Source organism: Peromyscus maniculatus, chromosome 1 (genome assembly GCF_049852395.1).
Source record: "Peromyscus maniculatus bairdii isolate BWxNUB_F1_BW_parent chromosome 1, HU_Pman_BW_mat_3.1, whole genome shotgun sequence".
NCBI lineage: Eukaryota > Metazoa > Chordata > Mammalia > Rodentia > Cricetidae > Peromyscus > Peromyscus maniculatus.
This window is the reverse complement of record NC_134852.1, coordinates 19,489,361-19,516,886: the sequence shown is the minus strand read 5'-3', so window position 1 is coordinate 19,516,886 and position 27,526 is coordinate 19,489,361. Positions and strand designations below refer to the sequence as shown.

The 27,526-nt window shown below is 40.9% G+C and overlaps 2 protein-coding genes and 1 long non-coding RNA gene across 6 annotated transcripts in view; 2 read left to right on the top strand and 1 right to left on the bottom strand.

Moving 5' to 3' along the window:
* The window catches only part of LOC102923176 (vomeronasal type-2 receptor 26-like), a 35,213-nt gene extending 28,883 nt beyond the window's left edge, over positions 1-6,330 (top strand). The window contains exon 7 of the mRNA XM_042272692.2: positions 5,453-6,330. Within this exon, the coding sequence (XP_042128626.1) occupies positions 5,453-5,544 (92 nt within the window). The 3' untranslated portion in view covers positions 5,545-6,330. The remainder of the gene's footprint in view (positions 1-5,452) is intronic.
* On the top strand, positions 916-27,526 carry Znf606 (zinc finger protein 606). Of its 2 annotated transcripts, XM_006996820.4 has the most exons (7): positions 916-1,319; positions 2,625-2,700; positions 3,962-4,018; positions 4,492-4,583; positions 18,184-18,310; positions 18,584-18,679; positions 23,598-27,526. In XM_006996820.4, exons 2-7 carry the CDS (start codon positions 2,670-2,672, stop codon positions 25,571-25,573), a joined length of 2,379 nt encoding a protein of 792 aa, XP_006996882.1. In that variant the 5' UTR covers positions 916-1,319; positions 2,625-2,669; the 3' UTR covers positions 25,574-27,526. The 2 variants fall into 2 exon arrangements, with proteins under 2 accessions (XP_006996882.1, XP_076427255.1); XM_076571140.1 differs by lacking the exons at positions 916-1,319; positions 2,625-2,700; positions 3,962-4,018; positions 4,492-4,583 and adding an exon at positions 14,756-18,070.
* The window catches only part of LOC121827875 (uncharacterized), a 28,424-nt gene continuing 3,428 nt past the window's right edge, over positions 2,531-27,526 (bottom strand). The window contains exons 2-4 of one of the 3 annotated variants that reach the window (XR_006070181.2): positions 4,387-4,729; positions 4,032-4,155; positions 2,531-2,783 (exon numbers count right to left, since the gene is read on the bottom strand). This is a non-coding gene — a long non-coding RNA (uncharacterized LOC121827875). Of the gene's footprint in view, positions 2,784-3,775; positions 4,156-4,386; positions 4,730-23,976; positions 24,100-27,526 lie in introns of those variants that run through there. The other 2 variants (XR_013050995.1, XR_013050994.1) reach the window with 2 other exon arrangements.

Below are 27,526 nucleotides of genomic sequence, written 5' to 3'. Positions count from 1 at the left end.
CATTGCATAAAACTCATCATGCCTATAATCCCTGCACTCTTGAGGGGCATGCAGGAGGGTTAGAAGCTCTAGGTCATTTCCTCTTCCTGCCAATCTTGGACACTCTCTAATCTTACAGCTTTACGCCATTCATCTTATAACTTGCTCTTTAGCTTTCCCATACTCTTCCCTCTTAACACAGAGAACCATTCTAAGCATCTTTCATTGGTTAATGTGTTTTCTGGAGCCACAATTGCTTCTCTGTGATTCCTAACTTCATGTTGCTAGTGCATGCCTAAACCACCTTTACTTGCATTTCTTCAGTGTGGTCTTGCCCTCCATATATACAACTTCACGTGCCATGAACAGGTCTAACTTGGCAGACGTTTCTTGGGCTGTTTACTGTTCTATCCTCAATTGCTGCTCAATAAATGCTGATTCAAGGAAACCCCACAGAGTAATTTGATGATTTAGACTCCCATAAGGTTTTGCCACCTTGAAAGAGAGTGTTGAGACAATCCTTGATGTTCTTCATAGGCAAGTGGGACTTCATAGGCAGGGGACAGTCAGAATTAGGTTCTTCATCTAAAAAAAATAGGTATAATAGTAATCACGTTCTCAATCTTTTCAAGATTGAAGGAGATGCTTCCAAGAGATCATTCACCATTCCAAAGTGGCTACCCTGAAATGCAGTTTTACTGAGAGGCAGACTGAGCTTCCTAGCCGCCCAATCTATTCAAGCTCTTAGGTTCTTAGAGGTGGCAAGTGAGAGAACTACCCACTCTTCTCGGCCTAGGAAAGACGCGGTACCTAAGAGTCTGGGTGCTGCAAGAAGCTGGACTTTGGATGGGGCTGCTCCGAAAATGGCCTCGGCTGACTTCCGGTAGAAGCACGGAAGCGCGCCTCCTTGAAACTACAACTCCCAGCAGTCCTCGCGTTGCTCCCTGGTTGACTCCGGGGGGTGCGGCCGCCATTGTCCGCTGCCGACACAAGCCCTTATTCTGGACCGCAGGGGTGCCGATGTCGTCGTCGCCGAGAGACTGGCAGGTCTTCGGAACGCTCACAGAGAAGCGGCGCCTGCGGTCGGGGCTGGCTCACTGCCGGGGTGCGTCGGGAGCCTTCTCTTTTCTCGCCGACTCGGTGCCCCCGTTGCCCTCGACCCTCCGGCTCCGGGGTCTGGGTGCCGGGTTTCTTCAGGCTGCGAAAGGCCGGCCCGAGGGAGCGGAGTAAGCCAGGCCTGGAACGTTGTCTCCGTGCAGGACGGAAGCCGGCTGCCCCGTGCAGCAGCCCCGAGCCCGCTCAGCCGCCCCGCAGGGTCGGGGCTGGTGGCTGCGAGCCAGGTAAGGCGGGCAGCTCGCTGGAGCGACCCGGTTGCGGAGGCCAGGGAACGAGATAGTGGCCAGCAAGCTCTTATTCCCTCCCTTCCCAGCAAAGATGCACGAACGCAGGCGTCAAACCTGACTTGGGAACGGCCCGGGTTCTTTTAAACTTGAAGTGACACGGAGGTGTGTGTGGCGTGTGGTGTGCGTGCGCGTGCAAGGTTCTTGCAACTTGCTTGCGCTCAGTTTTCGGAGAGTGTGTTTGGAGGATTCTTGCAACTTGCTTGCCTTGAGTTTTGGCTCAGATCCTGGGGTATCCGAGTCTCTGTGAGCGTGCAACTACTTAATACCAAGTATCTCTCCGAGAGGTTCTGAACCTCTCAGACAAAGACCCGGCATCTGTGCATTTGTAGAATCTGACTCTGGATTTTTGTCTCTGATGCGACTCCAGGAGAGATAGATAGGCATGAGTCTGAAAAGTCTTGCAGTTGGTTTTTGTTGTTTGGCTTTAACATTTGCATAACGATCACACTTTATCCTAAAGTGTGGGGTTCAGTGGATTTGTTGTATATACGGTGTGCAGCTGTAAACCCCGTCCCCATTCTAGAACTCTTAATTACCCTCCCCTGCCCCCGCCCCCCCAGGACCTTCTGGCACACATTTAGGAATAACTCGGTTTCTCCCTTCCTCCAGCTTTAGGTTATTAATGTATGAGCATTGTATGCAGGTTTTACAGCATTTTTGTTGTTGTTGTTGTTGTTGTTGTTACATCAACCAAAGAGTTCCATCTAAGTGGAATGGCTTTCTTGGTAGTGGAGTGACATACACATTTTCACCCTTAACCAGGATTGGTCAATGCCCCCCCCCCCCCCTCACAATCCCGCCCTATGGCATTCATTTCGCTCCAGTTTTGTTCTTTTTGTTTTTCTTGTGTGTGTCTGTGTTGACTGTGGGGTTGGTGTTGGGTCTCCATCTTGGCTTTTCAGAGAGGGTCTCTTATTGACCTTTCTGATCCCACTCTATTGACTGGTCAGAAATCCCCAGGGATCCTCCTGTCTCTGCTTTCCCAGTGCTGGTATTACTTGCTCTCCACTCACTGCACCAGGCACATATATTTAACATGTGGAACTCAGATCCTCTTGCTTATGGCAAGCTCGTCTCTCTAACTCTACTTTGTTATGTTTGAAATGTAAATTGCATTAAAAAAAAAGCCATGCTTCTCAGAGGTCTTTTGTTACCTTTATGGGTGGGTTCTCTTTGTTCTCACTGGTTCCTGTGTGAGAAAGGACCAATTTTGTCTTTTTTTTTTTTTCACTTTGTCTCTAGGTTGGTAATTTCAGTGCTGGGCAGGACCCTGTTTGATCCTCAGGGATGGCAGCCATCAACCCATGGCCCTCCTGGGGTGAGTCCATATCTTGATTTTTCTGTATCTTCCTTACAAGAGATTTCTTGTCACTGTAGGTCAGGGCTGAGAGGGACTGCTGGCTTTGGGAGATAATAGAAGGTCTAGTTGTCTTAGTACAAAATTAACTGATTAGTGGTTAAGGGGACATTTATTCATAAAAGACAACATAAATATTGTATATTTGATAGTCTGCTTCTAAAAAGGGCCTCTATGAGATGTTCCAGTAATTTATGGGACTCTTTAGATGACTGTCATACAATACATGCAGTCAAAATGGTTTTTTGTTTTTTTACTTCTGTGTTTTTCACCTTTAGTATTGAATTTCACTTATATAACATTGATCTGTTTTTTTAAAATTATGTTTATATTACATATACAGTGTTCTGCCTGCATATATACCTGCATGCTAGAAGAGAGCACCAGACCTAATTATAAATGGTTATGAGCTCCCATGGTGGTTGATGGAAATTGAACTCAAGACCCATGGAAGAGCAGCCAGTGCTCATAACTGCTGAGCTATCTCTCTAGCCCCATTGATTTTTTTTTTAAACAATGTTAATAGTGCTATGTGATTGTTTTATCTTTAAGATTTCACATAGCTATCTAGGCAGTATCCTATGTACATAAAAACCTGATAATGTTGTATCTTATCAGATACTTACTGAGCCATTTAAAGGGTTCTGTTTTTAATTGCCTTGTTAAATCATATTCCATAGGTAGGTGTATTTCCTGTACAAATCCAGGTTGTGTTAGATTTGTCATATGCCCTTGTGTTATGGAATAATCATTTTGCACATTGTGAAGCTGTGTCTTTTCCAAGGCACTTTCTGATTTGTTTAATAAAGGAGCTGACTGGTGGGTAGCTAGACATAGGTTTATAAGCAGACAGCCAGACAGTAGACCCTGGGAGGAAGAAGGGCAGAGTCTCAGGAGTCAGAAGAGATACCATGAGATGCAGAGAATGCAGGATGAGAAGTATGTACATGAGGTAAATGAGCCTTGGAGCAGCGCATAGATTGGTAGAAATGGATTAATTTAAGTTATAAGAGCTACCTAAAAAATGAGCCTAAGCTATTGACTGAACATTTATAATTAATAATAAGTCTCTGAATGGTTATTTGGGAGCAGCTGCCAAGACACAGAGAAACTCTACGTATACCCTTGGACTCTGTATAGGACTCGGTCATGTTCCTTTTTTCTTTTGTTGCCTTTAGTCACTGGGTTTTAGTCACAGTCATAACCTGATCTTTCTCTGCAGGTACCCTCATGGACCAGTCTTGGGGGATGGGGGCTGCTGACTCTGCTATTTCCTGGGGTGAGTCACCAACCTGTACCCTGAACTGTGTTGTCTGCTGTGTAATATCTTCTTCCTTCAGGGATCTGCCGTAGCTGGGGTCAGAGCTGGCGACCCAGCAGTTCTTCAGAACGGGAGCTTGGGGTCTATCTCTCACTCTACAAAAGAATAAAGAGGGATCAGAAAACTGTTTGTAGGGGGAAAGTGATGATGACATCTCTAGGACAATAACATGAGAATTAGTGTAGAGACACTTAGGGCTCAGACCCAGAAAGGCTGTGAAAAGTGCTTCTCAGGGATGGTGCCTCATAGCATAGGTCAGTGAGGAGTCACAAGTTGCCACCTTCTCTGAGTCCCCTTTCCTTCATCTAAGTAGCTTTCTTCCTTACCTGGGATGGTAGGAGCAAAGGCAGGGCGTAGCCTTCCTCATCTCTATAGGGTTCGTGAACTTCTGACGGGAAAGGTGCCTCTATGACTTCTTTTTTCTTTCCTAGCTCTGTGCCCTCAGGATCCAGCATGGTACATAGAGGGAAGCCCTGAGGACGAGGGAAGAAGGGCGGCTGGGCTCCTAGCAGCCCAAGTCCAGGTGAGATGGCACTTCTGCTTTTTTTTGAAAGGTCACTGCGTTCCCAAAGGATGAGTGTCCAGGCTTTCCTCAGCCACCTTCGTTGATGTGGTTCCTAATGTACAGCAGCAAGAGCATAGGTCAAGGAGTCAGTCAGTTAGCAGTTCCTGAATGGGGTAGGGGAATCCAGTCAGTTCTCCACGATACAGAGCTTTGCTGTTGCTCTGCCTGTCCACAGAGCTGAGGTACAAACTATGTCATCACTGGTTTGGGAGAGATGATCGATAGCCATTTTGACTGGCACCCCCTATCCCTTTACCCCCTGTTCTTAACTCATGTACTCAGAACCAGATTCAGGCTAATGTTGTGTAGTATACTCCGTGCTTGCTGTGAGAACAAGAACAGATGTGAGCCTTTAACCTGAGGACCTAACAGGCTACTTTCCAAGGTGGTTCACTCAGGTAATGACACTTCACAGCTCCCTTGAGGCTACACATTCTCTGTAGGATACAAGAAGCCCAAGACATGGAGGGAAACCCTAAGTCCTCTTGCAGCTCAGTCCACTGATGTCTTGGGAGATGAGACAGAGTCTGCAGAGATGTCAGTAGGGGTACAGGATTGTGGAGGCGAAGGTTATCTTGAATAAGTCAAGAGGTAAAAAGAAGGCATCAGATGGGTGCGTCCTGATAAGCAGAGGTCTGGCCTGCCTGTTGCCCCACAGGTATGCTTGAGAGCCAGGGTGTACTGTATGACTGGTGTTTGTATGCAGACTGATTTTAGGTAGGAGAGGCTAGGAAGAACCCAGGTGGACTTGCATGCCTGCTGCAGAGCTAGGAGCCTCAGAATTGTTGGCAGCAGGAGGGGCTGTGATCCAGAATGTGGCTGAAAAGGTGTGTGGAGTGGAGAGGCCATGAGAGGCAGGCTGCTGTCAGAGAGCTGCAAGGGAGTCCAGCAGGGGCTTGGGGACTATGAGAGTGCCTAGGGCAGCTCCTCAGAGAGAGGACAGGAGGACAGTAGTGTTGTGTGGCCGTAGTGCCACTGCTTTACCTTCTTGCCCAGGCTCTTCATCAGAAGCAGCCACTTGTCTTTTTTTTTTTTTCTTTTAAGAAGTATAATAACTATTGAGACATCTACATACTAGAAAGTTGATCTACATACTTAAAAAGTTGTATAGTTCATTGATTTTTAATATAGTCACAGAATGGTGCTTCCAACCTCTAATTCTGGAGCATGTTTATCACCCCAGGAAGAAATCTTTTATCTATTAGTAGTCACTCTCTTTCTTCCTACTTCCAGTCCAGGCAACCACTAATCAGTTTTCCAACTCTGGACTTGCATCTTCTGGGTATTTAATTTAAATGGAATCATAACATATGACATTTTGAATCTGTTTCTTTCACTTGGCATATTTTAAGAGTTATTAACTTAAAAAGCCTTTAAAAAAATTACATTTATTTATTTTTGTATGTGTGTGGGTATACCCATGGAGGTGTGCTTGAGGGTCTGAGGACAACTTTGAAGAGTTGATTGTCTCTTTCCATCACATGGGTCCCAAAGATTGAATTTAGGTTGTCAGGTTGGGTACCAAGTAAGTGCCTTTACTCATGGAGCCATCTTACCAACATCTCCCCCTCTTAAAAGATTTATTTATTAATAAAAAAAGTTTTTTATTTATGTGTATGGTTGTATGTCTGTACACTCTGGTCTATTGGTAGAGGAGCCAGTGCTCTTAATTACTGAGCTATCTCCCCAGCCTCTTAAAAATTATTTTGAGAGAGAGAGGGAAAGGGAGAGGGAGAGGGAGAGGGAGAGGGAGAGGGAGAGGGAGAGAGAGAGAGAGAGAGAGAGAGACAGAGAGAGAGAGAGACAGAGAGAGAGAGACAGAGAGAGAGAGAGAGACAGAGAGAGACAGAGTGTGTGTGTGTGTGTGTGTGTGTGTGTGTGTGTGTGTGTGTGTGTGTGTGTGTGTGTGTGTACGTACACCCAGGTACCAAAGGATGCCAGTAGAGGGTGTTGAGTCTTTTGTAGCTGGAGTTAAAGTATTTGTGAGTTTTTGTGAGTTGCCCGATATGGATGCTGGGATTGGAACCTTGTCCTCATGATAGAACAGCAAGTGTATTTAAATGCTAAAGTGTGTTTAAACACTAAGTGTCTTGGCAGCCTCCATGCATCAGTTCATATTTCAGAATGCCCTAGAGTTTCTTTTCATGGTTCAGGCACAGTTATTTTTTCTTGTTTTCAGTTTCTTAAATCTTGATGTTTCTGAATGATAATTTTTAGAAATTTATTTTTTAAAACTTAGTCAAATTTGCACATATTCTGTTTGCTCCCTGCTATGAAAGGTAGGAAAAAGTAGTTTGACTATTTAGGTCTTTTACTTGTGAGTTAAAATAATGAAGCAATGAAGCAAGCAAAGGTGAGATACTAAGATTTAAATGTTTGTCCGGGCGGTGGTGGCGCATGCCTTTAATCCCAGCACTCGGGAGGCAAAGCCAGGCGGATCACTGTGAGTTCGAGGCCAGCCTGGGCTACCAAGTGAGCTCCAGGAAAGGCACAAAACTACACAGAGAAACCCTGTCTCGAAAAACCAAAAAAAAAAAAAGAAAAAAATTTAAATGTTTGAAAGTAACATCTCTATTTAACTTTATGCCTTTCCTCAAATTAAAAAGAAAATAATAAAACCTCCTACAGTTTCAAAGCTGACAGGTGAGCTGCATTGAACACGTGCTGTCACCACATGGCAGTACCGCTATCCCCAAGAAGCAGAAGGGCCTGGATGGAGTGATGCAGGGTGATGGTTATCTGGCATCAGAACTTTGGGGGCCAAGGCTCACTGCTGTCTCAATGTGAACACCATTTTCAGATCCTATAACAAAGTCACCAGCAGTGAAGATAGGCTAAGGTAGATGGGTCCCGAGTAAGGGTCAGGGGAACAGTTAGCCAGAATCAAATGCTACGAAGAAGCTTGAATAATCACTGTGCTGTGCTCAGTGATTCTTATGTGAGAGTTTCTGAAAACGACTAGTTATTGCTGAGAAAAATAAAACAATTAAAATAACAATACCTTGTAATGTCTGAAGAGTTGTGATTTCTGAGAACATGCTTGTGACCCCCTTTCCAGGTCATTGCTTTGGAATTCTCCCTGTTGGAAACTTGGACTTGAATTTTGATTGTTTTTGTTTTTGAGATCAGGTCTCACTGTGTAGTCCTGGTTAGCCTGGAACTTTCTATGTAGACCAGACTGACCTTGAACTCAGAGAGATCCCCTGCCTCCCAAGTGCTGCGATTATAGGCATTCATACCTATCATTGTGGCCAGCTATGACTTTTTAATTAAGCAAGATCTTGAGGAACGCAGTGCACCTCCTGTCCCCATGTGGCTCTTTCCAAGTTAAATAATTACTGAAATAAAGCATTCACCTGGTGAAAATATCAAAAGCTGCCATCTCTCAGCTGAATTCATTCTTGGAAATACATCAGTAAAATTTCATCCAGCCTGACCCTAGATCCTGTTCTTTCAAGAAATAGGGGAAATAATATTAGTGAAATACCCCAGTTTGCTTGAAAATTTCCAGCAAATAGGTAATGCTCTCTGTACTGATCCACTGAGAATTTCTGCATGACAAATATTATGTTTGGCAAACATGAGTGGTGTGTATTAATCATTCATGTGTGAAGGTTGACTTTTTTTTTTTTCTGCAAAGAGCTTGTGTTAAAATGCTAATAATAGCCAGGGATGGTAGTGCATACCTATAATCACAGCACTTTGGAGGCAGGAGAACTGTGAGTTTGAGGCCCTGTCTTAAAAAAAGTGGTTGGGGCCGGAGACCTGGCTCCATTCTTAAGAGCATTTACTGCTCTTCAGAGTACCTGAGTTTGATTCCCAGCATCCATAATAGGTGGTTCACATCTGCATGTGACTTCAGCTCCAGAGCATCTCTGGATTTGGCTGGCACTGGCACACAGTGGCATACATTCACACAGGCACACATGCATAAATAAAAATAAATATTAGTCCCTAAATGACAACAACAAACAAACATGGCTGGCTGGTGAGATGGTTCAGCAGGTGGAGTGCTTGCCATCCAACAATCCTTGGTGGATGGAGAGAACTGATCCACAAATGTGCCATGGCATATGTCCCATATCATACGCACACAATAATAATAAATTAAAAATGTAAAATAGCCCCAAACAAAATAGAAAGTATTAATAATGAAAGGCCATTTGGGAGGCCTTATGAATGCCACAGGTTCCATGAAGGAGCAAACTTGAGTTCAGATTATTAGCATCCTTTCTAGAAGAAAGCTAAGACCTAGCTTATCATCCTTAGGCTCATGGTTTAAATGTGTGGTGAGTGTGTAAACACCCTAGGAAGTGTTTTAGAATGCCTGGGTAGAGGCACATGGTACATACAAAGTAGTATATGCAAGAATGTTTGTAAGAATTTGAGTTCGACATCTCTGCAAGTCTTTCCACCATATGGAAAATATAAGCTGGGCCTGTGAGCGTTACCTGTGTTCAGCAGTCTGACCCTGGTGCCTCAGCGAACACTGAACCCTATTTCCTCCCTGCTCTTGGTGGTGAGGGCTTCATTGAAAACTGGTGCCTACTGCAGAATATCCTTTCAGCTTCTGTGTTTTTCATTTGCAGTTCTAGACTGAAAATGTTTGTCTTCTTACCTATCCCTGAGGTTGGGCCTCTTGTGGTTTTGTGACCCCTACATGGTATATTCACCAGGAGGGCTCACTGTCTTTACAGACCTAGTTTGATATTTCTTTTTTAATTCTGGATTTTTTTTGACAAGTTCTGCAATTACAGAAAAGAGTAAAGAGTTATTCAAACACCATCTCTGAACAAATAGCTCCTGTAGCCGGTAGCACATGCCTCAAATAATGCAACTAGAGAGGCAGAGACAGACAGATCTCTTATGAGTTTAAGGCCAGTCTGGTTTGTATATTGAGCTCCAGGTCAACCAGGGATATACAGAGACCTTGTCTCAAGGAACAAATGAAAAAACAGAACCAGAACAAAAACCCTTCCCCAACAAAACCCAGTAGTTGTTTTATTGTATTGACTTTATTTTCACTCTTTACATAGTCTACAATCTGTCAGAGCAACTGAACATGGATGGATTCCTTGTATACACAGAGTTCATTTTTATAGGTAGAATATATAGGCAATACAACCTATATAATTCTACAAGTAGCTTTGAAAGATTTTTTTTTTAAATCTTATTTTATGTGTATGGGTGTTCTATCTGCATCCTTGTCTGTGTACCATCTGCATACAATGCCTGTGGAGGCCAGAAGAGGGCAGTGGATCCCCCAAGATGAGTGACAGCTGGTTGTGAGCTGCCATGTAGATGCTGGGAATTGAAACCAGGTCCTATGCAACAGCAATCAGTGCTATTAACCCCTGAGCCTTGCCTTCAGCCCTACATGTAGTTTTGAAAAAAAGCCTACTTGGATAAATTTTGAGGTCTGTTCTCATTGATAGACATAAACAGGTCAGGTTTTTTTTTTTTTTTTTTTTTTTTTCCTGTACTGTCAGGTACTGCCCTTCAGCGAATTGCAGCCTAATTGTTTTATGAATGGGCTTCTAAGCCCTCTACATCTATCATCCTTGCCATTTTAGCCAAAACTGCCAATGTTTCTGTTATTTCACTTTGTGTACACATGTGACTGCTTGCTTATGTATGACCTGTATGACCCTAGAAGTAGAATTTTACTGGGTCTTGGGTTTTTGATCTAAGCCATTCTGACGGGTGTAAGATGGTATCTCAGAGTCGTTTTAATTTGCATTTCCCTGATGATTAAGGATGTTGAGCAATTCCTAAAATGTCTTTCAGCCATTTGAGCTTCTTCTGTTGAGAATTCTCTGTTTAGCTCTATAGCCCATTTTTTAATTGGACTGTTATTTTGATGTCTAGTTACTTGAGTTCATTATATATTCTGTATATCAGCCCTCTGTCAGATGTGGGGTTGCTTAAGATCTTTTCACATTCTGTAGGCTGTCGTTTTGTCTTGCTGACTGTGTCCTTTGCCCTAAGTGAGACAGTTGATTAGCTTGAACTATTTAGGAGGCCTCCAGGCAGTGGGACTGGGACCTGTCCTTAGTGCATGAGCTGGCTTTTTGGAACCTAGGGCCTATTCTGAGGCATTTTGCTCAGCCTTGGTATAGGGAGGAGGGGAGTGGACCTGCCTCAACTGAATCTACCAAGCTGAGCTGAATCCCCAGGGGAGACCTTGCCTTGAATGAGGTGGGAATGGGGGTGGATTCGAGGGGAAGGCCCCGGGGGTGGGAGGAGGGAGGATGGGAATCCGTGGCTGATATGTAAAATTGATTATAAAATAAAAATAAAAAAAGTAGTTCTAGTGCCAGGCGGTGGTGGAACACGTTTTTAATCCCAGCGCTCAGGAAGCAGAGCCAGGCAGATCTCTCTGTGTTTGAGGCCAGCCTGGTCTACAGAGTGAGATCCAGGAGAGGCACCAGGACGACACAGAGAAACCCTGTCTTGAAAAACAGAAACAAAACAAAAAGTAGTTCTATCCTTTATATTCTTTCTGAGTCTTCTGCTGGATATTGGGTTTCCTAGATAAACTGCTGTCTGATTTTCTTCCTATGGGTCATATTCTTTGTAGGGGTGGGAGCCTAGGAATCTCTTTCCACCACCACAGAACTCTTTCTATCCATTCATTTCTGTCATGTCTCTTTTTCACAGTCTTTGAATCCTTTTTTTTTTCTAAAAAAAAATCTGTCCTGAAGTTTCCTGTTCCATTTTGTATTATAACTGCTCCAGGCTGAGAGCCTGAGAAGAGGCCTTACAGTTGTTTGAAAGCTGGCTCAATCTGCTGTCTGGATTTCTGTCCCTGTGTCCACCCTGTTGTGTCTCTACCTGTATGGCCGATGTTCCTACCTTCTATCTATTGTCATCAAGAAAGGTCTGTGGGACTTCTTGAGATGCTTGCTGGGCTACTGCCCCATAGTTTTGCCTCCTGATTGCTGCTTCCTGCTTTCCTGCCAGTTTCTCTGGTTCCATGGGCCTGTGGACTAGAATCAGTTACTTAGTTCTACCTTCAGTTTCCTTAGTGCAAAGTGACAGGCTTTCCTACCTTCTTTGCCAGACTGAAGATGTTTCCGCTCATTAGTCAGTCTGACAATCTCTCACACTCTTAAGCCTAAGGGGCCTGTGGAAATTTTGCTCATGTGTCTAAGTGCATTCCTGCTGGTAGCACTACCCATGGGGTAGAGTGGCTGGTCAAGCTGTCCTGAGCATAATAAGCCTCTGCCTCATCTGTTCCCAGGCTGATTTCTCCTGTCTTTGCTTGTAGCCTGAAGTTTACTTTGGTCCTGCGGAATCTCTCCCACCTGCGTCCTGCAGCTGCTTGGTCCCACACACAGGCTTATGTTATTTTTAAACTATGGCCATGGCAGGCTTCTTGCTAGCTAGCTCTTATATCTTAAATTAACCCATTTCTATAAATCTATACTTTGCCACGTGGCTTGTAGCTTACTGGTATCTTTACATCTTGCTTCTCTTGGTGGCAGCTAAGCAGCATCTCCTTTCCTCTCCTTTTTTTTTCCTGTTTTGATTTCACGCCTGCTTCTAAGCTGCCTCGCCATAGGCCAAACAACTTTATTTATCAGCCAATCAGAGCAACACATATTCACAACATACAGAAAGACATCCACAGACTTCCCTCATTTCTTTTTAATCAAAAAGGAAGGTATTAACTTTAACATAGTAAAATTACAAATAATAGAACAGTTATCAAGCAAGAATTACAGTTACAATATTTAGTCTATTTGTATTTGACAAAATTAAAGAAAATATTCTATCATCTGTCTTGTATTTGTGAGTCCAAGGTTTCATATCTAACTTACCTCTTATCATAACCAAGGAAAACAATAATTATAACTATCTCGTCTTCAACTACATCAAAGACCTCAGAAGGATATAGTATTACTTAAGCAAACAGGAAGAGCATTGTAAGAAACTTCCAAAAATCTAGAATGACAGAGACAGCTGTCTGTCTGGACAGCCACCCAAAGTTTTTCTGCAATGTTGGGGCATCCATATTCAGCCTACAGGTCTAGAGTCTCTCAGTCGCCTTTTCTGTGTCCTGTAGATGCTATGGCATCTCCTCTGTGAAGCAGGAACCTGAAGGACAATTTTGCCTTGCAAAGTTTAGTGGTCACCTTCCTATGGATCCTGCATGTCCAGTTGATACATTTTGTCAAGCAGTCCAGGCAAGAACAGTTTCTTGTCCAAATGGTTATTTTTGCCAAGAAGAAGATAAACTCCATAGGTAGTGTCTTTGATGCCCATCTTTCTCTTGGAAGTAAATTGGTGCTGCCAGGAACAGATGTGTCTCACTCTCCAGAAAGTCTTAAGTGGGCTGCCATTTTGTCCTATTGATGGTGTTCTTTGTCTTACAGAAGCTTTTCAGTTTGATGGAGTCCCAGCTATTAATTTTTGATCTTACTGCCTGTGCTATCAGTGTTCTGTACAGGAAGAAGTCTCCTATGCCAATTCATTCAAGGCTATTCCCACTTTCTTTTCTATCAGGTTCAGTGTATCTGGGTTTAAGTTGGAGTCTTTGATCCACTTGGACATGAATTTTGTGCAGGGTGATAGATATGGATCTATTTGCATTCCTTTACATGCCATCCAGTTAGACCAGCATCTCTTGTTGAAGAAGCTTTCTTTCTTCCATTGTATATTTCTGGCTTCTTTATCAATAGTCAGGTGTCTATAGGTGTGTGGATTTACGTCTGGGTCTTTGATTCAATTCTATTGATTAGTGTATCTTTTTATGTCAATACCATGTGTTTTTTTATTACTATAGCTCTGGAGTAGAGCTTGAAATTAGGAATGGTGATACCTCTGGAAGTACAGCACGTGCTGTTAATCACTCAGCCCTTTTCTTTAGCCCCCTAATTAAAACAAACAAACAAACAAAAAACAGCAAAAGATCTTTAAGTAGAAAAATAGAACTTAAACTGAGGATTACCTTTCTGTTGTTGTTGCAGCAGATTAATATAAGCTTAGGTGCTTAGAGCAATTTTTTCCCTTGTTTTGAACTCAGAAGTCTCCAACGGGCCTACATAGTTGGAAGTACTACCATAAATAAGCCTGCAACCTTGGCACTAGGGGAGGTGGAGGCAAGAAGATCAAGAATTGAAGACCAGCATCAGTTACCTACTGAGTTCAAAGATTGAGTTTGAGGCTAACCTGAGATACATAAGATCCTATTTGAAAAACAGTAAAAACAAACTCTGCAAACCAAACAAGACATCACTACCACCAAGTGTCCAGGATGCAGGGCTGTGATCTTTATGGATATCCAGGAGAGATTTTTTCCCCCTGCATTCTTTGGCTTGAGTCCTTCCTTTCTTGGACAGTGAAGGCAGTACTGGGAATTTTGTCTAGTGCTTTGTGCATGTCAGGCAAGCACTCCATCACCAAGTAGCATCTTTACCCTTCTCCTTTCTTAAAACAAATCTTTCCCACTTCTGCTTCCATCATTACATTTTGGTCTTCCTACCTCTTCCTTCTTCACATATATGACCTTCTGATTACAATGGATCCACCCAGACAGTACAGGTTACTCTTGTCTCAGCATCTTTACCTTAGTTACATATGTAAGTCCTTCTGCTGTTAGGGTAACAGATTTTGAGGGCTAGGATGTGGATCATCCTTCTGCTCTTTTTTTTTTTCATCCTTCTCGTATTCTGTTTTCTATATACACTCATGTTCATCTACCTTCAGCAACATCTAGTTTTCACTTTCTGCCTTCGACTTGTTCTAACGTAGCCTTTTTGTTAAGCTGTAACATTTAAAAAGCAAATCTCAGAGTTGTATGATATACCTGTATTTCTAGGTATTTGTTTTAGGATATAATTAACAGTACCTTTATCTCATAGCACACCCAGCAAATGTACCTTATGCTCGGTTTACATTCCACTTTTTTTTTTCTCACTGGTCTCCACTTATAGTCTTATTGTTGGTAAAAATCAGGTTCAAGGTCGGGCGTTGGTGGCGCACGCCTTTAATCCCAGCACTTGGGAGGCAGAGCCAGGCGGATCTCTGTGAGTTCGAGGCCAGCCTGGGCTACCAAGTGAGTTCCAGGAAAAGGCTCAAAGCTACACAGAGAAACCCTGTCTCGAAAAACCAAAAAAAAAAAAAAAAAAAAAAAATCAGGTTCAAAACAAGGCACTCACGTTGCTTATAGTTTTTATCTGAAGAAACTGGATTTCCCTGGCTTCTTACTTTGCCTGATTTTGCTTTCATGATGTCAGTTAAGTGTCATCTTTTCCGTCCCAGGTAGTTGGAGTAGAGGCCGAAGTAGATTCATTTGGCATTTTTAAGAAGAATACTTCTTGAGTGCTGTTTAGTCCCTCGTGTGTGTGTGTGTGTGTGTGTGTGTGTGTGTGTGTGTGTGTGTGTGTGTGTGTAAAAAGCTTTTGGGAATTGGTTCTTTACCTCCACCCCATGGGTCATAGGAACAAGCTTGTAGTGGTAAAAACCTTTACTTGCTGAGTCATTTCACCAACTTTGTGTTTGTTGTTGATTTTTAAATAAAAATTATTTCCTTGTAATGACCTCATAAAAACATCACACAATATTTAAATAAGCACTCACCCAGTCCCAAGCTCTCTATATTCTAATGAACAGTTAGAATAGCTATCCTGAAGCAGTAGAGCTTTGCTAAGGGTAGGACATGACTTATTTTTGAGATGGGTTCTCTCACTGTCTGGGGCTTGCTGATAGGTTAGGCTAGTTGGCCAATTAGCTCCAGGGATCTGTTTATATCTGAATCAGTTGTCACACTGATATCTTTGTTACACATCTTTCAGTCTTCTATCATCTGTGACTCGGTGGTGTTTGATAGTTGTCACCAATGGCCACTGTTTTATTAACATGGTTTGTGAAATCCTCTAATGATTTAATTTGTCTATGTCTGATTATTAGATATTCTTCTCTTCACTTTTGAACATATTTAAAGGGGTAGGAGGTAAATTTGTGGGAACCTACAGGGTGTGGGTGTTGACTTTGTTAATTATGTTGAAGCTATTTTGGAAGACACTCCTCCTCCACCCTGCTGGAGACCAGCTTTGCTTGGTTCAGGTCCAAAAGAGAAGATGTGGAGTCAGCAAGTGTTGGGGGTGAGGGTGGATATAGACACAATCTGGGGGTGAATTGGGATGACTGTCCAAGTGTTTATTAAAAAAAGGTTACTCCTTTTATACTCAATAGTTTAGCCATAGGCAAGACTGAAAGCAGACTCAATGATTCAGGGATAGAAAGTGGTCATTTACCTTCATGAAAGCATTTTTCCTGAGACAAAAGCAATAAGTTCAGCAAGTATCTAAATGCCTGTTATTCTCAAAGGTTCACTAATTCCACTAGGACCCCTCTTACATCAGTGAAAGGGCCACAAGTTCTTCCTGCCAGAGATAAGAAGAATGACTGCTTTTAGCAAGCAGGAACTTTTCTCAAGCCACTGAGGGAATGGAGGCCTTTATTCAAATGCCTGACCTTGGAAAAAGGACTTCTGGGCACCACTCACTACAATTTAAGAGCAAGTTTCATCCCTCAAGGGATATGATGGAGTGTGAACACTGAGTTGTTCCCTAATTGCCTTCCCTTGTGTCTTAGTGTTATTCTATGGGCCTATTCTCCCCATACACTCCCAAAAGGGAAGGTCCTGATGTCTTACTCTTTTCCCATTATAATGTACCATTCTGATTTTTCAATGCTTACTAACTTCCGATGCAAAAACAAAAGGTTTCTTTATTCAAGCCAAGCCCAGGCAGGGACTTTATCCAACACTCCAAGCCCTTACAGTGAGTGAAGGAGGAAGCCTTGAGCACTCATTACAATGAGTTTATATAGAAAAGGTTTACATGCAGTGGGTTGCATTTCTCAGGATTAGACAAGGTGCTTAGGGGTGAGGTAGTTCTTTGAAGTTACTGGCTGAACTTTAAGCATGAAATTACTAATAGCTGACAGGATGCAGAGTATCTATAGAGACATAAACTTTTACTCCCTATGTCCTGTTTTGCTGAGCCCAGGTTATTGTCCCAGTCCTGTTTTCACATGAGTCCAATCTCTCTGATCAGCTGGGTTCATTACTCCCCATATCCTGTTTTGCTGAGTCCAGAATAGATACATTTAGGTTTATTGTTCCAGCCCTATTTTCACATGAGTTTAATCTCCAGTCAGCCTAAATTACTGGTTAGCTTTTAGATTCATTTATAGATCAGCAGATACCTTCAGATGGGGGCTGACTCTCAAGAGGGCTATTGATTTTACCTTTCAGGGTCAGGTGTGCCCAGTTAGTAAATCTCCAATTTTCCTGTTCCTAGTCTAATCAGGAGGGCACTGGGTACAGAGTCATCACACCATGTGGTTTCATGGTGGTGGGGAATTTTTTTTCCAAATAATTATTTTGTTTAAGGAGACTGCCATTGTATACTTTCTCATCCTTCAAAGCCCACACAAAATTTCCCAAAGGAAAAGGCATAAGGGAACTCTCAAAACACATTATAATGAGAATCATTAAAAATGAAAGTTAAAAGGTGCTAGAGGGTTGTGGTCTGCAATGCCGAAATGCTGGAATTTTGTCAAACAGCCATGCTCACCATGTGGTCCACACCAGCACTCCATAGGGGTTAGGTTGTATGAGACAGACAAGGGCTGGAAGCCCTAGGGTAGTAAGCATGGCCTCTCAGCTTGTCCGTTTTATGACTATGTTAAAGTTCATTGTGCTTAGATTTTTATGCTTCTCTGTCAATTTATAGAAACAACAGAATCTTTGAAGGAAACACATTTGGATAGATCAGCAGCAAGAAAAGTAGAGAAATTAACCTTGTCACCAAGGTTGGGGAGGGTTTCTGAGAAGGAGGTATGGTATGTTCAGCACTTTTAGGTGCTTCCTGTTGGAAAGGTGGAGGCAGAAATCACATTCAGGCTTATTAGTCTCAAAGTAGCAGGGATCTTGGTGAGAGCTTGCTGAAAAGAAGATTCGTCAGTGTATGTTCACCATCCCTAGGTTATCAGTATAGATCAGCAGTAGTCATGGGCTGAATGTGTCAGGGGGTCTGCAGGAGTTGAGTTTTGAGGTTATAAGGACGTCCGCACCAGAATCAGACAAGAGTTGGGTTTTGAGGGATAAGGTGGTCTTTGCAACAGAATCAAGTTTTTGTGTTAATACAGTCATCTTGTGAGGGTAGAATAAATGCAGTTCTGTTGGTTGGAGTAAAAAAAAAAAATCAATATATTGAAGAATAGGCAGCAAGGGCTAGCTTAGATCAGAGGTTTATAAGATCAGGGTTTTTTGTTTTTGTTTTTTGTTTTTTGAGACAGGGCTTTTCTGTGTAGTTTTGGTGCCTGTCCTGGATCTTGCTCTGTAGAACTCACAGCAATCCCCCTGCCTCTGCTTCCTGAGTGTGGGGATTAAAGCGAGTCACCACATCTTGTTGGAATCTTGATAACATCTAGTAAGTCCTTTATATCTTGTCTCTTCTCCTCAAAGGCTGTCAGCCTCATTCCATCCCTAGAACATTTGGAAATGTTTGCCCCAGGCTGAGAAGGATCATATATGCTCTTTTAGGAACCAGTGACTTTCAAGGATGTGGCTGTGGCCTTCACCCAAGAAGAATGGGGGCAGCTAGACATTGTTCAGAGGACTCTGTACCGTGACGTGATGCTGGAGACCTATGGACACCTACTCTCTGTGGGTAAGGCAGAAACTACTCAAATAAATACAGCTATTTCCTCTGCAGTGTCTTCAGCTATAATGTGAAAGTAGTATGCTGTGTCTCTAAAGGGCTGAGATGATCTTGAACTTTAAGATTCAGGGATAAAATTCCTAATACTTATGAAATACAAAGGGAAAAGGATATGCATATTCCACTTAAGTGAGCAGTCATAGGAGCAAGAGGCAAGGGGAGATTTCTTTGGCAACTCCAAAGCTTTGTCACCAAAATTACATGTCTTTCTTCCATCTGTAGGGAATCAGATTGCTAAGCCTGAAGTCATCTCCCTTTTGGAACAAGGAGAAGAGCCATGGTCAGTAGAGCAAGCATATCCTCAAAGCACTTGTCCAGGTGAGGTGAAGCCTGGGCATTGAATGAGGAACCTTTCTTGAAGTTCTCCTTTTTGATAAATGGGCTAAGGGTAGAGGAGTTCTCTAATACTTCCAGAATCTCCTCCAGGGAACTTTCTTTCTACTCCTTTTTCTTCCTTCTTCTTCCTCCTCCTTCTCCTTCCTTTTTCCTCTTCCTTTCTATCTTCTCTTCCTTCTTGTCCTCCTCCTTTCCTTCTCTTCCCTCCCCTCCCCTTCTCTTCCCTCCCCTTCTCTCTGCTCCTCTCCCTCTCCTCCCCTCCCGTCCCTCTCCTCTCCTCCCCTCCCTTGATTGAGAGCAGAGCCTCTCTCATAAGGTTGCAGTTTGTGTGCTGAATTTCCCTCTCTTTCTGTCTGCTTTGTGCTTGGTGTTCATATTTGCTATACTTTCTCAGATAAGTTTTCATTTATTTACCTACTTAAAAATTTGCTTTTTCAGTTTCCAAATTGTCTATGGCTTCAATCATTTAGAAAAACAACAAATAAACAAAAATAGTTTTTGAATATTAGCCAATGTATTCACATGATTAAAAAAGTCAAAGCTACATTAAAATGTGTAAGTTGAAATTTCATGTATACTCACTGTTCTTTACCTACATTACTATTACTTCCCAATACAGATAATCTTTTATTCTTTTTTTCCTCTTTTACCAAGTTGTTGTTGTTATTGTCTTAGTGGTTGTGCTGAGGATTACAGTTAACATCTCTATAATAGTCTTACCTGGATTAATACTACTTTAATCTTGTTAGTATTAAAAAAATTCTGCTTTTGTATAGCGTGGCTTCTTACATATTTATGCATTTTATGTTATCAGCACACATCTGTAATTAATGATGTTTTATTTTTTTCATTTTCAATGGTTAGAATTCTAAAAATTTTAAATTGTATTTATTTGTGTGGAGGTGGGGTGGGGTTTGAATAGGTGAGCACTCATGTGGAGGTCAGAAGATGATTTGCAGGATCAGTGTTTTCCTTCTATCATACGAATGTTTCAGGTTGTCAGGTTTGGTGCCAGGTATCACTGAGCCATCCTTTTAGTGCTGTTTTATCTTTAAAATCAGATAAAGAGATGTTATAAAGAAAAAATGTGGGCCGGGCGTGGTGGCGCACGCCTTTAATCCCAGCACTCGGGAGGCAGAGCCAGGCGGATCTTTGTGAGTTCGAGGCCAGCCTGGGCTACCAAGTGAGCTCCAGGAAAGGCGCAAAGCTACACAGAGAAACCCTGTCTCGAAAAAACCAAAAAAAAAAAAAAAAAAAAAAAAAAAAAAAAAAAAAAAAAAAAGAAAAAATGTAATTTTGCTGGGTGTGGTGTCACACGTCTTTAATTCTGAGCACTTGCGAGGCAGGGGCAGGTGGATGTCTGTGAGTTTGAGGGAACCTGCTCTACATAGCGAGTTTCAGGACAGCCAGGACTACATAGTGGGGAACTCTGTCTCCATAAAACAGGAAAAAAGAAAAAAAAAATGTGATTTTGCTGTGTTACTATGTAATTTCATTATTAGTGTTCTTTGAGTTATTTCTGATTTTTTTCCATGTCAGACTAAGGAGCTTCTTTTAGCATTTCTTTTTAAAATTATTTTTATTTTTAATTTTGTGCATGTGTGTGTGCATGTATGCACTATCACAAGTGAGTCCAGGTGCCCAGAGTTATAGGTGGTTTTGAGCTATCTGACTTGGGTGCTAGAAACTGAACTTGGGTCATCTGCAAGAGCAGTATATTTTCTGAACTGAAAGCATCCCTTCAGCTCCTGTTAGCATTTCTTTCCTGCTTGCTTAAAAATATTTTGCTTTTTTTACGGGTATGTGTGTGTGCCTCATGTATATGCATTGCCAAACTCTGTGGAGGTCAAAAGAGGGTATTTCATTCCCTGGAACTGTAGTTATAGATGGTTGTGAGGTAGGAATTGAACCTGGGTCTTCTGCAAGAGTAGTAAGTGCTCTCACCTGTGAACCAGCAGCTTTGTTAGCATTTCTTGTGGGGCAGGTTTGTTAGCAAGGTTTTATCTGGGAATCATTTGATAATTTTAATGGGTATAAAGTTCATGGTTGACTGAATTTCTCATTTTAGCTTCCATAGTTTCTAAAGAGTAATAAGTTGTAATATTATTGAGGATTGCCTGTGTGAAGAGTTGCTTGTCATTTGTTGCCTCCTGGATTCTTTTTTTGGATTTTGACAGTTTAATTAATTATATTCATGTGACCTAAGTTGTCATACTATTTTTAATTAATTAATTAATTTTACATCTAATCACAGAGATCCAGGCACCTCCCCTCCCACAAACCCTCCTTGTTATCTAGTCTCTGAGTCTGTGGATTGTAGCATAGTTATCCTTTATTTGACAGCTATATCCACTTATGAGTGAGTACATACCATGCTTGACTTTCTAGGTTTGGGTTACTTCATTCAGGATGATTTTTTTCTAGTTCCATCCATTTTCCCTTCAAATTTCCTGGTGTCCTTGTTTTTAACATCTGAATAGTATGCCATTGTGTAAATGTACCACATGTTCTTTATTCATTCCTTGGTTGAGGGACATCTAGGCTATCCATCTATTACAATAAAGCTGCTATGAACATAGTTGAGCAAATGTCCTTGTGGGATGATTGAGCATCTTTTGGGTATATGCCCAAGAATGGTGTAGCTGGATCTTGTGATAGATTGATCCCGTTTTCTAAAAAACTGCCACAATGATTCCAAAGTGGCTGTGTAAGTTTGCATTCCAACCAGCAGTGGAGGAGTGTTCCCCTTACATCCTTTCCAGAATGAGCTGTCATTGTTTTTGATCTTAGCCATTCTGACAGGTGTAAGATGGAATTTCAGAGTCATTTTGATTTGCATTTCCCTGATAGCCAAGGATGTTGAACCTCTCCTTAAGTGTTTGTCAACCATTTGAGATTCTTCTATTGAGATTTTCCTATTTAGATCTGTACCCCATTTTTTAATTGGATTATTTGGGTTGTTGATGTCTATTTTGTTGAGTTCTTTATGTATTTTTGGAAATTAGCCCTCTGTCAAATGTGGAGTTGAAGATATTTTCCCATTCTGTAAACTGCTTTGTCCTATTGATGGTGTCCTTTGCCTTATAGAAACTTCATGAGGTTTCCTTGATTAAATGTTGATCTTAGTGTCTGCACTATTGGTGTCCTGTTCAGGAAGTTGTCTCTGAGATGGCTCAGCCATTAAAGGCTAGGCTCACAACCAAAAAATTTGTCACTATTAAAGCCTCTATGAGCATGTTGTTACTCAGTTTTTCCTTTCTATTATTCTGGGTATTATATTGTTGGTCCCACTGGTATGTTCTACCTCAGTTTTCTGCCAGAATTGTTAGGATATGTGTTTCCCTATTTGGCAAATCAAAGACAAGAACCCCAGCCAGATAAGACAATGTTTTTTCTAAGTTGCTGACTTCTAGAACTATAAGATAATAAATTTGTGTTATGTAACTCACTAAGTATGTGATAACTTATAATAATAGTAGTACACACACACACACACACACACACACACACACAATTTGGCAGGCATTTTGCTGGATTCAGAAACTGACATTCAGTCATCACAAAAGTCTGCTTAGGATTAGTGATAGAGCTAGCATTTAAATACAGATATTCAAACTTCAACTCACTGTGCTGTTTTTCTAGTCCATTTCTTTTGTCACTGCTCAAAAAATGATTCTCTAGTGGTCACAGTAATTAATTCTCTAGGGGAATTTTTAAACTGTAATAAGATTTCCCTTTGAGTTGCTAAGTCTTATGTGTTTAAATCTTGACTGGACTTTTAAGCAACAATTATTGTCATAGTAGTTTATTATGAATAACATCCTGGCCTGAAATTGTTTGTTGATACTTTACTTTCTCATAACCTTCTACCAATACCAAGATGGGAAGCAGGAAGACATTATAATACAGAAGTAAATTATAACTATTTAATGAATTAAATATTACTTGCCAAAGACCTCCTGCATGCTTATTTATTAAGCCCTTCCTTCTTTCCTTCTTTCCTTCTTTCCTTCATTCCTACTTTCCTTCCTTCCTTCCTTCCTTCTTTCCTTCCTTCCTTCCTTCCTTCCTTCCTTCCTTCCTTCCTTCCTTCCTTCCTTCCTTCCTTCCATGTTCTTTTGTCAGGGGTATCCAGGGCTGCTATTGATTCACTAGGATGGATTATAGGATTTGAAACTCACTACCATCAGGGTTATGGTTTATTACAGTAAAAAGAATAGAAAGCAATATCATAGAGTCCAGAGGAAGCCAAATATAAGTTCCTGCTGATATTTTCACAATGGAGTTATATATTTCTAGCAAGAAATTGTGATGATCTATAAAATTGTCTACTAGGAACCGTGTCTATTAGGACATGGTTGAGCTTAAGCCAGTGTGCGTACTGGAGGTTGATCATATAGGCAGTAGTACCATATGACTGAGATTCCCCAGACTTCAGATCCCTAGAGAGAAAGCACATCTTCACTAGAAATCACATTAGTTACAAGCTACCTAGAGAAACTGGTAAAGTTTATTTCAAGGCCCTGAGCATGAAAAGGTATAATAACATTTACAATATTTCATATTATCAATTCTCAGGAGATGGCTAAGGCTGAGCCATGAAGCAAGCCAGTTTGGTAATGTGCATGGCTTGAGTAGCTCAGCCCTTCATAGTTATTTTTTTCCTGTAAATGTTCCTTTTCATGTAAAAGTACTCAGTGATTTTAGTAGTGTTATTATATACTTTGTTTTATAGTTATCAATTTTTTACTTTTGTCTATTCTCTTATGAAATTTTTTGGCTTACATGTCTTTACTTGAAAATGAAATATACTCTAGCCTTTTCTATAGTATGAATAATGAATTTCACCAGTGAATCTTGAGGTCTTTATGTACTCACAGCTCCTCTGCTTCTGTTTCAGAGTGGATGAGAAATGTTGAAAGCAAAGCATTGGTTCCAGCACAGAGTGTTTTCGAGGAAGAACAATCCAATGGAATGGCATTACAAAGATATATATGGAATGACCCTTGGCTCTCCAGGCTAGGAGTTTTGGGATGTAAAGACCAATTAGAAATGTATCATATGAATCAGAGTACAGGTATGAGGCAAATGGTCTTCATGCAAAAACAAGTACTTTCTCAAAGAGGTTCTGAATTCTGTGATCTTGGCACAGAGTACAGCCAAAGCTTAAACTTGGTTCCATCTCAGAGAATTCCTCAGTTAGAACATTTCTATAAACCTGATGCACATCTTGAAAGTTGGAGATGTAATTCAGCTATAATGTATGCAGATAAAGTTACCTGTGTAAATAATGATTATGACAAAGCCTTCTGCCAGTCTCTTCAGCCTGTTTACCCCGTCGGAATGCAAACTGGAGATCATCTGTTCAAATGTACTGATGCTGTGAAGTCTTTCAATCATATTATACATTTTGGCAATCATAAAGCAGTACATACAGGAGAAAAACTCTATGAATATAAGGAATGCCATCAAATCTTTAACCAGAGCCCATCAGTTACTGAACACCCAAGACTTCAAATTGGAGGAAACCAGTATGACTATAAAGAGTATGAGAATATCTTCTACTTCTCATCTTTTATGGAACATCAAAAAATTGGTAGTGTAGAGAAAGCATATAAATACAATGAATGGGAGAAAGTCTTTGGGTATGACTCATTACTTGCTCAACATACAAGCACTTATACTGCAGAGAAGCCCTATGAATATAACAAATGTGGAACATCTTTTATTTGGAGCTCTTACCTTATTCAGCATAAGAAAACTCATACTGGAGAGAAACCCTATGAATGTGAGAAATGTGGAAAAGTTTTTAGGAATCGCTCAGCCCTTACTAAACATGAACGGACTCACACTGGAATAAAACCCTATGAATGTAACAAATGTGGGAAAGCCTTCAGTTGGAATTCTCATCTTATTGTACACACAAGAATCCATACAGGAGAAAAACCTTACGTTTGTAATGAATGTGGGAAATCTTTCAACTGGAACTCCCATCTTATTGGACATCAGAGAACTCATACTGGAGAGAAACCTTTTGAGTGTACTGAATGTGGGAAGTCTTTTAGCTGGAGTTCCCATCTTATTGCCCATATGCGAATGCATACTGGAGAGAAACCCTTTAAATGTGATGAATGTGAAAAAGCTTTTAGGGATTATTCAGCCCTTAGTAAACATGAAAGAACTCACTCTGGAGCAAAACCATATAAATGTACTGAGTGTGGAAAGTCCTTCAGTTGGAGTTCGCATCTTATTGCTCACCAGAGAACTCACACGGGAGAGAAACCTTATAACTGTCAAGAATGTGGCAAAGCTTTCAGAGAACGCTCAGCCCTTACTAAACATGAAATTATTCATTCTGGAATTAAGCCCTATGAATGTAATAAATGTGGGAAATCTTGTAGCCAGATGGCTCATCTTGTTAGGCATCAAAGGACTCATACTGGAGAAAAACCCTATGAATGCAATAAATGTGGAAAATCCTTTAGTCAGAGCTGTCACCTTGTTGCCCACCGGAGAATTCACACTGGTGAGAAACCCTATAAATGTAATCAATGTGAAAGGTCCTTTAATTGTAGCTCTCACCTCATTGCACACCGGAGAACTCATACTGGAGAGAAACCATACAGGTGTAATGAATGTGGGAAGGCATTTAATGAGAGTTCTTCCCTTATTGTACACTTAAGAAACCATACTGGAGAGAAACCCTACAAATGTAATCACTGTGAAAAAGCTTTCTGTAAGAATTCTTCTCTGATTATCCATCAGAGAATGCATAGTGGAGAGAAACGCTTTATATGCAATCAGTGTGGAAGAGCCTTTAGTGGTCATTCAGCCTTACTTCAGCATCAGAGAAATCATAGTGAAGAGAAATTGTAACTGAATTGGTCAGAGACATTTCTTTTACTGTGTTTGACAACATACAATAAAAACATGCAACATTGGGAGGAGATAAAAAGCCTATAAGTATTACCAACAAGGAAAATTTTCACTAAGAATTCAGTAAGACTGTCTTTATTGTTATACGACAGGAAATCTCTTCCTGGAAGAAACCTTATGAGTGACATGAGTGAAAAGACTAGGGAAAACCTTTCGGCAGTTATGTAACCCCTATGCAGTGTCAGAAAATTATAGATAAAAGCTCTTAAGCTTCTTATATGGTCCACAAGGAATCCATATTTGAGGAACATGATTGGGGGAATGAGACATTCTAACAAGAGTTCTTATTTGTAGATCAGTGTGCATTATTTAGGGCAAAGTCTTATGCCAAGAATAGTGTTTTGACTGGAAAGATTCTGCCTAGAATGTTAGATGGAAAGCTTTACGTTAACATTTTGTGCATAATTATAGAAACAGATTTTGCTATTACAAAGGGAGGGTCTAGGTACTCTTTAAGGGATAGAATGTGGAATAGTAAATCTGAATCTAAGAAAAAAACTAGTGCAGTATTGAGTAGAATATTTACTGTTGATCAAGGTTAACCTCTTTAGAAAAAAGGAGGTCACTAATGATAGAAGATAGAAAGGCTGTTGCCTAGAAAGATGAGACTGAGTTTTGAAATAGAAAGTATTTAGCTAATAATCTAATGTGTCAGTGTCCATTGGTACTTATCAATGAATTGTTGGGCAGTTAGTTTATAATTCTTTTAGGCAATCACTATAAATTGTGGACACTGGCAATGTATGTAACAGAGTGAACAACCATAAGAAGGACCCAATTGTATATAAATATCTATTGTAACATCAAAAAAAGTGTGTTTGGAGAAAGACCTCTTAGATCTATGGAGAAATTAATCCAGTTAATTTGTTTTTTATTTATTTATTTTTAGTTTAGTTTTTGTTTTTGTTTTACAAATACATAAGCACTTACAATGTGCTAGGCTTCATTTTAAATGCTTTTAAAAAATATTAACTTGTTCAATTCCCTTAATTCTATAAAGTAGGCATTGTTGCTATCCCAGTTTTACAAATGGATAAGTAGAAGCAGAGATATTGAGTAACTTACCCAAGGGACACATCTAGTAAGGAGTACAGTTGAGATTGTTTGACTCTAGAGTTTGTGTTTTTAACCACTGTGTTTTCTCACTCACTTTTGTTCAGTGTTTTTATAAAGATTTAATAATAAAATTCAAGAAAATTCTAAGTAATGAAAAGTGAAGTTTCCTGGTTCCTGTGTCCTGAGGGAATTTCGCTAACATGTGAACCCAGATTTCTTTGGAATATGAACAACTCTGAGAAGGATATAGGACACCACTGGATCCTGGGTTCCATAGAATTCCATGGCTCACAGCTTTGAGGGTTACAGACAGCAGGGCATTGTGAACTTGAGTACTTGTAAGGACTGTCCCATGTGGGTTCAGAAATTCTCCTGATAAAGCAGAAGCAAGGCTATTTGTTCTTTGACATGTTGGAAATTAGCGCCCATTAGGACACCAGTTTTCAAGGTTTCCTCTGAGTTCATTGTTAGCCTTTTCCTTATCTTCTCTGCATGAAAAGATTGCTTGATAGGAGGGAGGATTCGGGAAGAGAGTTCTGCCTGAGTCCATCACCGGTGGTGAGGAAGTTCCTTTAAAGGAGAAAAGGAGCACATGGAATTCAAGGACTCAGGCAAGGATCATTTCTGGATATGCTTCAAAGGTATTGGGTAGAAATTTGCAGCACATAAGATTCATCTAGCCCTCAAGGGTCCAGGACTTCCTAGTGGTGAGACGTAGTGTTAAAATTCTGTGTTCACTTCTGACTCTTACAGCTTTAGGCAACTTGGGATGTAACATTTAGTGCTCTCCTTTGCAGGATTTGATAGTCTCTTAATAAATATCATAGGAAAAAGTAA